Source organism: Oncorhynchus mykiss, chromosome 16, assembly GCF_013265735.2.
Source record: "Oncorhynchus mykiss isolate Arlee chromosome 16, USDA_OmykA_1.1, whole genome shotgun sequence".
Lineage (NCBI taxonomy): Eukaryota > Metazoa > Chordata > Actinopteri > Salmoniformes > Salmonidae > Oncorhynchus > Oncorhynchus mykiss.
Genome location: NC_048580.1, coordinates 24,191,724 through 24,201,534, shown reverse-complemented (window position 1 = coordinate 24,201,534; position 9,811 = coordinate 24,191,724). Strand labels below are relative to the sequence as shown.

At 40.2% G+C, this 9,811-nt stretch overlaps 1 protein-coding gene across 4 annotated transcripts in view; it reads right to left on the bottom strand.

The window, feature by feature from the left end:
* Positions 1-282: 282 nt before the first annotated feature.
* The window catches only part of LOC110491683 (signal transducer and activator of transcription 5B), a 35,063-nt gene continuing 25,534 nt past the window's right edge, over positions 283-9,811 (bottom strand). For 2 of the 4 annotated variants that reach the window (XM_036946577.1, XM_036946576.1), the window contains exons 16-19: positions 9,443-9,598; positions 9,300-9,351; positions 8,900-9,007; positions 283-2,545 (exon numbers count right to left, since the gene is read on the bottom strand). In XM_036946577.1, the coding sequence (XP_036802472.1) occupies positions 2,419-2,545; positions 8,900-9,007; positions 9,300-9,351; positions 9,443-9,598 (443 nt within the window). In that variant the 3' untranslated portion in view covers positions 283-2,418. Of the gene's footprint in view, positions 2,546-2,706; positions 2,791-8,899; positions 9,008-9,299; positions 9,352-9,442; positions 9,599-9,811 lie in introns of all 4 variants that reach the window. The other 2 variants (XR_005036482.1, XM_036946578.1) reach the window with 2 other exon arrangements.

The window sequence follows — 9,811 nt, the reverse complement described above, 5'->3', positions numbered from 1 at the left end:
GTAGCTGTATGTGGTACTTGAGATAAAAGAGTGGGTAGCTAAGTGTCAGGAACAGGGGTGGCGTGCCTGCAAATATAGGTAACAAAAAACATGATTGCATACAGTTAAAAGAAATATCAATACATGATCACACAGCCCATTCAAAATGGATATTTTCAGTGAAAGGGTAACACTTAACATTAACATCTTAAACAACAAGGTATGATCTGGGCAAAAGGTACATTTTGTTTTGTATTTAATTCATACTAAATTAAATCAAGCAAAAAGAGAGCGGGTCATTGGTTATCGCTGAGTTTATAATGTAGTCTGATGAATTTGAGTAGCAATTCAATAGTTAAGTTACTAGTTAATAGTTCATTTGTTTAGAAAAATAAACTGATACACTAAGTGAAACTAGTTCAGTGTAATAAGAAGCAAGAGGAGTTTGAATTAAGGCTAGTAAACTTGACATTCAAAGGCAGAAGATACTGTACATGTATTACGCATGTAATGTGAGGCAGAATGTACACAGCACATGGCGGTTCAAACCAAGGGCCCCATTTTGAGGATGCAAAGGGTCAAAATACTGTACTATCGTATTTCAATAATCAACGGTGGAATCTACTTCAAACGTAATTCATTCTGAATGGTAATTTTGTTATGTTGATTTTGAATTTAACGGTGCAGAGACAGACGCAAGACTCAAATCATTTCATAGTTACATTCCAAACCTTTAGAAACAAATACAGCACTGAGCATTTAAAGAAATGCGGTGTACTTTGACTATAGCGCCTCTTTGACGATACCAACCTGAAGAGTAAAAGTACCTTTCCCTGAAAAAGAGCCTCCCTATCACCCAATACAGTTGTATAAGCAGGATCTGTAAGTACAATCAATTGCACTGTCTGGACGAACGCTCCAAACAGGGAAAGGGGATACCTAGTTGTACAACTGAATGCATTCAACTGAAATGCGTCTCCCGCATTTAAAAAAAAAAATCACACTTAAATCAACATCCAGGTCTTCGGAGCTCGGGGAACAGTGGGTTAACTGCCTTTCTCAGGGGTAGAACGAGAGATTTTTACCTTGTCGGCGGGGAGATTCAATCTAGCAACCTTTTGGTTACTGGCTCAACGCTCTAACCACTAGGCTTCCTGCCCTTACCGTTACCAGAGGATTGGGTGTATGACGCACGGGACCGTTAGAAAAACATGACCTGGCCTCACTCCCAAACCATCCCTTCCCACCGATGCCACGTAACACCTTCCTAGATAACGTGCCGGACAGTAATTACAGATGTGGCCGATGCACCCAGTGTAACTTTAAGAACAAATGCACAACGTTCAATCAACCCATCACAGGCAAGGCCATTAAGATTAAGTGTATCACGTGTTATACAAAAAACTAAAATGGTATACCTGATCAAGTGCATTTGTGGTCTATGCCATGAAGGAAAAACAAAACGAGCTGTGAAAACATAGAACACAAGAGAAATATCAGGACTCTTGATCAGAGAAACTGTGGCTGCACGTTTCACAGAGGCTCGTCACAACAGCTCTCTGAGATACACGGGTATTGAACATGTTAAGGCTACTTGGGGGGTGGGGGGGGGTACTGTCTCCTAAAGCTATGAATGAAGAATTTGAGACTATTTTTTACATAAATATGTTACGTTGATTTGTCTTGACGGCTAGGTCTCCAGTTGGTCATTTTGTACATATTATATTTTCGAAGACTACTACACGTGCCCATCTCATTGATATCTAAATTATTAGAGGTACACAAGTTGGTTTTTGAAAAGGAACACTGTAATTAGATCTAAGGCCTTTAAAAAAAAAAAAGTTGCCTAGGTTAACTCAGCCCTATTTGTATGTCTATAATCCTTTAGGACCACATGTACCTCGGATTAACTGTGAGTAAAAGTTAATTGAATTGTTTCCACACCCACCATGTGTCATGGTCATGTGAGGTGAAACGTGTACATTTTCGGGTTGTGAGCACTCCATTTGTTTGACCTGACAAAGATCCGGTTCGGATCGAAACCTTGTCAATAAAGCTGTGAATTGGGAGCATAAAAACAGTGTGCAGGCCTTCCTGCTCTTTAAACATTTTCAGAGGATGGCCATAAGCAGCATAGCTAAACATTTTTGTAAAAATATTGCTGTATATTGTAGTAACACACATTTCTACATTTTTCTCAGTACTTACTTCCAAACAAACCTTTTCAACTGTGCTTTTTCTTCAGGTACAATTAGTTATTTCTTTTAAATAATCAATTGCCACGTCAAGAAGATCAGAAAATAATCCAAGAACTGTCAAATATTACATTTCACCTTTGAGAATTGACAAAAAAATATAAACCAATGGGACCAAAACCATTGGATGTTTTCTGGGTGCTTGCTCTTGTTGGGTGTAGGGTCAGGGGTCAAAGGTGAAAGTTCAGGACTGTTGGCCGTCCCACTGGTTGGCCATGGGCCGCCGCAGAAGCTCCTCCACGTGTCGGGCCACATCCATGGTGTCTTCCAGGTCAAACTCTCCATCTGCGTCCATCATGGGGTCACTTCTGCTGGGGTGGGAAGGGAGACATACAGACCGCAATCAGTAAGGCATAACGTTGTGTGATATCTGATAGAATATCTGTACCAAAAGCCGGACATGTAGAGAAAAGGAATCATTAGTGATGGGGGAAAGAATCTATATAGTAGGGCAGGGGTATTGAACTCTTACCCTACGAGGTCCGAAGCCTGATGGTTTTCTGTTCTCCCTGATAATTAATTGCACCCACCTGGTGTCCCACATCTAAATCAGTCCCTGATTAGAGAGGAACAATGAAAAAATGCAATTTGAAGTCCAGAGTTGAATTTGAGGGTAGTATTGTGTCGCAATATAATTGTTTTCCGGTTTTATATAGATGCTATGACTCCAAGTATTGATTTGCTAGGCAGTATTTCTCATCATTTTATCTCGTTCTCTTCTTTTAAAAAAAAATTTTTTAAAGGTGAGCAAACAAGTTTAACCCATTACCTTATCTCCACGACTGATCAAAACTTGGTTTTGTCATGGCTCTCTAATTGTCCCTCTGCAGCAGATGTATAGTGAGCAATGTTTGGAACATTGACTCACAAAAATTGCAGTATCGAATCAAAATACATATAGAATCTCTAAAACATATGGTATCGGCACCGAAGTACAGTGATAATATTTTATTGTCCCTGGCAATTCCCAGCCCTAGAAATCACGTCAGCTCTTTTAAGGGCATTTCAATCCGCAATGCTTTGTATGTTGCAACTTTCCGAAAACGACCATATTAGGAAACCCGTGACTAAGCAAGCCTTGACTGGGCTTCTGGTACAGTTTGTAGTGTGCTAGCCTTGAAAGCCAAGGGTAGGGATTTTGATTCCAATCTGACTTTTTCCCGATATCAAGAGAGAATATAACGGTTTATATTGGCGTTTCTGTGTGACGCTTCAAAGTAGCCACCTTTTGCCTTGACAGCTTTGCACACTCTTGGAATTCTCTTAACCAGCTTCAGATGACCTGGCCTCCACAATCACCTGACCTCAACCCAATTGAGATGGTTTGGGATGAGTTGGACCACAAAGTGAAGGAAAAGCAGCCAATAAGTGCTCAGCATATGTGGGAACTCCTTCAAGACTGTTGGAAAAGCATTCCAGGTGAAGCTGGTTGAGAGAAAGCGAATAGAAAGCAAATAGTGTGCAAAGGCAAAGGGTGGCTACTTAAATAGCTATTTACGGCTACTTTGAAGAATTTAGAATATATTATTATATATAGTTTGTTTAACACTTTTTGGGTTACTACATTATTCCATATGTGTTATTTCATAGTTGAGGTCTTCACTATTATTCTACAGTGTAGAAAATGGTACAAATAAAGAAAAACCCTTGAGTGAGTAGGTGTCCAAACCTTTAGATAGATAGATATAATTGTGTGTGTGTGTGTGTGTGTATGTAGATAAAAATTTTATTATTAGAAAAAAGAAATCGATACTTGGAGCCAAATATAGATATAAAATCATCCAAAACATTAAATACATTAACAATAATCAGCTCAAAGTCAATTTCAGGTCTTGTGAGCAGAAACTTCAACATTGTGAGAAACTTCCAGCGTGTGTTCACCATAAACACAGAGGTTAGTTTTATACAGTGGCCAAATAGGCTACTGTGGCTATTTGAGCATAATGTAGGCCTATCAGTGGTCTACCAGTAAAACCAAATGGAGCAAATGCATTCCATAACATTTGTACATGGAAATAGCTATTTACGGAAAGTATTCAAAAACATCGACTTTTTCCACATTACAGCCGGATTCTAAAATGGATTCAATTGTTTTTAACCTTCAATCTACACACAATACCCCATAATGACAAAGCAAAAACTGAAATATCACATTTACATAAGTATTCAAGCCCCTTACTCAGTACTTTGTTGAAGCACCTTTGGCAGCGATTACAGCCTTGAGTCTTCTTGGGTATGACGCTACAAGCTTGGCACACCTGTATTTGGGGAGTTTCTCCCATTCTTCTCTGCAGTTCCTCTCGAGCACTGTCAGGTTGAATGCGGAGCGTCGCTGCACAGCTATTTTCAGGTCTCTCCAGAGATGTTCTACCGGGTTCAAGTCCGGGTGCTGGCTGAGCCACTGAAGGACATTGAGACTTGTCCCGAAGCCACTCCTGCGTTGTCTTGGCTGTGTGCTTAGGGTCGTTGTCCTGTTGTCCTAGTCTACAAGTCCCTGCAGCTGAAAAACAACCTCACAGCATGATGCTGCCACCACCATGCTTCACCGTAGAGATGGTGCCTGGTTTCCTCCAGATGTGACACTTAGCATTCAGGTCAAATACTTCAATCTTGGTTTCATAAAACCAGATAATCTTGTTTCTCATGGTCTGAGAGTCCTTTAGGTGCCTTTTGGCAAACTCCAAGCGGGATGTCATGTGCCTTTTACTGAGGGGTGGCTTCTGTCTGGCCACTACCATAAAGGCCTGATAGGTGGAGTGCTGCAGAGATGGGAGAAAGTTCCAGGAGGACAACCATCTCCACAGAGGAACACTGGAGCTCTATCAGAGTGACCATCGGGTTCTTGGTCACCTTCCTGACCAATGCCCTTTCTCCCCCGATTGCTCAGTTTGGCTCGGCAGCCAACTCCACGAAGTCTCTTGGTGGTTCCAAACTTCTTCCATTTAAGAATGATGGAAGCCAGTGTGTTCGTGGGGACATTCAATTCCGCAGCAATTTTTTGGTACCCTTCCCCAGATCTGTACCTCGACACAATCTGGTCTCGGAGCTCTACGGACAAGTCCTTTGACCTCATGGCTTGGTTTTTGTTCTGCCATGCACTGTCAACTGTGGGACCTTATATAGACAGATGTGTGCCTTTCCAAATCCTGTCCAATCAATTGAATTTACCACAGGTAGACTCCAAACATCAAGGATGATCAATGGAAACAGGAGCTACATTTTGAGTCTCATAGCAAAGGGTCTGAATACCTATGTAAATTATTTAATTTAATTATTCATATATATATTTTTAATGTACTTTTTATCCCCTTTTTGTGATATTCAAATTGGTAGTTACAGTCTTGTCCCATCGCTGCAACTCCCATGCGGACTCGGGAGAGGTGAAGATCGAGAGAAATGAGTCCTCTGAAACAAGACCCCGCCAAGCCGCACTGCTTCAAGACACACTGCTCGCTTAACCCGGAAGCCAGCCGTACCAATGTATGGAAGGAAACACCATACAGCTGGCAACTGAAGCCAGCATGCATGAGCCCGGCCGCCAGAAGGAGTTGCTAGAGCACGATGGGACAAGGACATCCAAGCCGGCCAAACCCTCCCCTAACCCGGACGACGCTTGGCCAATTGTGCGCCACCTCATGGGTTTCCTGTTCGCAGCCAGTTCCGACACAGCCCAGGATCAAACCAGGATCTGTAGTGACATATCTAGCACTGATCAGTGCCTTAGAATGCTGTGCCACTTGGGAAGTCACTGTTAATTTTTTTTTATAAATACATTTGCAAACATTTCTAAAAACCTGTTTTCGCTTTGTCATTATGGGGTATTGTGTGTAGATTGATGAGGATTTTGTATTTTTATTTAATACATTTTAGAATAAGGCAGGAACGTACTAAAATGTGCTGTATAAAACATTGCGCTTGCCAACTTGGTTAGCTATGTTACCGGTTTCAATACAGCAACTGTTTTAGACATGTTTTTTTAACCAAGCCAGAGAAATAAATCTTTAAAAATCAGTACAGAGTGAACAAACAACAAAACACTGTGCAATGAAAGCTTACTGTCACCATCAGACAACAATTCCAAATGTCAGCTTAGAGCCCCCCCCCCCCCCCCCTCCTCCAATAGCATTGAATTCAATAGTAAGGAAAGCCAGCGAGCATTTGGCCTCCTTTGGTAAGAAAATAATAGTAAATCAGGGTTGAGCTAAACTGAGTGAACTCAACTTTGAATGGTCCTGGAGTAAAAAAAAAAAGAAGTGTCAAGGGAAGCCAGCTTGGATTTGGCTTCACACCAATCACAATAAAAGTTAAATGTAATTGACAGAAAGTGTCATTGTCCTCCAGTGGCTAAAATCGTCCATTTCCTAAATTAGTCATGGATGAAGATCGGGATTTGGACTTGTGGTTTTACTTAAATCTCCGTACCGGCTAATGATTATAATGGCGATTCTGATCTAGCCATAAACTCATACATTGTACGCCTGGCCTTAGATGATTGAAGTTCAATATGTAGTAGGCTAATGTTAACATGCTGGCTCATAGTTGCCCATGAAATAAGTTAGGCTAGCGAGCAAGCAATTTAGCCAGGTAGCCTAGGACAACAAAATCTAAAAAGTGTGTAATATATGATGGAGTCATAGACCGTTTCAGTAACATGAAAGAGGATGGCATTGGCGTTCCTCTACAAGTAGAGTGAGTCAACACACACAAATCAGTGCCATGTACAGCCACAACATATTTAGCTTACAGTTGATTGGACAAAAACTTTTGGTATTTTCTAAGTTGTCACTGTATTAGACTAAGCATAGGCGATTTGACGTTGAAATGGTGCTGGAATAGTGGAGGCAGCTCCTGTTTTCTTTGCAACTTGCGATAACTCTGGTTCTAAATCAACAGCTTTTAGGTAGTCCAAAAATGTTGGAAGCAAACCTCTTAAACCCCCCCCCAATTTTCACCTAAAATGACATACCCAAATCTAACTGCCTGCAGCTCAGAACCTGAAGCAAGGATATGCATATTCTTGCTACCATTTGAAAGGAAACACTTTGAAGTTTGTGGAAATGTGAAATGAATGTAGGAAATATAAAACATTAGATCTGGTAAAAGATAACACAAATTAAAATTGTTCCATCTTTGAAATACAAGAGAAAGGCCAAAATGTATTATTCCAGCCCAAGTGCAATTTAGATTTTGGCCACTAGATGGCATCATTGTTTGTGCAAAATATTAGACGGATTCAATAAACCATTGCATTTCTGTTCAAACTGTTATACAAGACTGCCCAAATGTGCCTAATTGGTTTATTAATAAATGTTCAGGTTCATGACTGTGCACTCCTCAAACAATAGCAAGCTATTCTATCACTATAATAGCTACTGTAAATTGGACAGTGCAGTTAGATCAACAAGAATTTAAGATTTCTGCCCATATCAGATATGTCTATGTCCTGGGAAATTTTCTTGTTACTTACAACCTCATGCTAATCACATTAGCCTACGTTAGCTCAACCGTAACGCGTGAGGGACACGGGTATCTGATTGTTACATGCAATGTTTTGTGGACTTCACCGGACAAATGTTGCTTTCTTGTTTTTGATGATTCAAACGTGTAGCAAAATTCACATGCGTACTTCACCCATGAGCTACCCAGGTTTTGTAGCACACAGCTTTGACCTACTATAGGCTAATGATAAACATTATTTTAATAGCAGGTCACTGTAAAGTCCATTATGCAGCTGAAGAGTATGAATTAGGCTGTTTAAGAATGTTTGAATCCTAAGCAACCTGCCTACACATTGTTGGAAGTAAAATAGACCAACTTAGCTACTGTAGTAGGTCAAAGCTGTGTGCTGGAAAACCTTGGTAGCACATGAGTGAAATACGCATATTGGGTGCTCATGTGAATTTATTTTATTCTTCAGCTTCAAACCAATTCCTACATAAAACACAATTTGTCGTTTTTAATTATACACACACACACAAATATATCTACAGCTATACATCATATGATATATGATATCTATATATATATATATATATGATATATATATTATATATATGATATATGATATATATATGATATATATATGATATATATATGTGATATATATATATGATATATATATGATATATATATATATGATATATATATATGATATATATATATATGATATATATATATATGATATATATATACATATATATACATATATATATATACACATATATAGGCTAATAACTTGTAAATAGCAACAAATGTGCACACGCGAATCTGCACTTCGATCTGATAAGCGCACCCACTCGCGATGGTGGGATAAAGAAAAATACAGCTCGTAGGTTACCTGTCAGAATTCTCCTCTAGTGCGCTCTACCTACAACAAAATCCCTGACTCAATCTTGCAAAGCTAGTTTTGTTGCTTTCAAAGGGTTGGTGATATATGTTGATTCAATCACAAGTCCCATATTAGAGGGAAACGCTGATATAAATATATAGTGTAAACTAACGGAGTATACTTGTGCATCTCTGCGTGAGCTGGTATTTCTACTGCGCGGCAGTCGTGGGGGGAGGTGGGTAGCCGGGGCAAGCACGCAGCTTAGAGGGAACTGCATGTCATCTAATGACTAGTCACTGCTGTACATTGATACTTTCCCCATCTGTAGTGTACTTACATGGGAGGGAAAATTGCAAAGTTGATGGGGTGAGCCACTGACGGGGAGGGTGCCTGGTCCATATAGGTGGGGTTCCCACTGGACGGCTCAGGGTTGGGAGTAGTGAATCTACAGGGAGGACAGGAAGCACAATCACATTAAAGCTACAGTCTGGGATTTGGGAAACTGTTTACATTTTGGGTATTTACCCATTGATTATTGAAGAATATAACTTAGAAATGCTTCATGAGTCTTCATCATAAACCAAAAGAAAAACAAAGAAAAGTAATTTACACGCAATTGCCCAATTACAAATCGCCATATGATAGCGTAGAGGCTAGCGCCAGATTTGGAATTGGGTATTTTCGGTTCAGTGTGTGGGTTTAGAAATCGTAAAAAAATGGTATGATAGTATACGTACTCTGGCACAACCTGCTTGATCTGTGGTTTGACGTAGCCATCCACTGCTTTTGCTGAGAGAAAATGAGAACAGACAAATTTGAGATCACCTTAACTTATTTAAGAAACAAAAATAAAGTTAAGGATGAGGAGGAGGGTACGTACAGAGGGGAGGGGTGTAGTACTTGGAGAACACCTCGTCCTTGGGCCGGTCGGGATAGAGGAACATAAGGTGGTTGAGGTCACTGATGCGGTCGGCTAGTGAGCGGATGGAGAAGTCTTTGGTGGTGTACGGCATGAGGTTCCACACCAGCCTCTCCCCTGGAAAACAATATCATAGAAAAATATCCTTTCAACCTCAATTTAGCCAGATTAGGCTCATTGACATCACATTTTTTTGAGGGACAGACCTGGACTAAGGCGACAGAGAACATCTAAAAAGTCCATTAAGTAGCTTTGTGTACAAGTCACATATTAAGATCATATGCATCTACGTTATGTTAGCCGTTTGTCAACCAACTGAATAAAATCGGC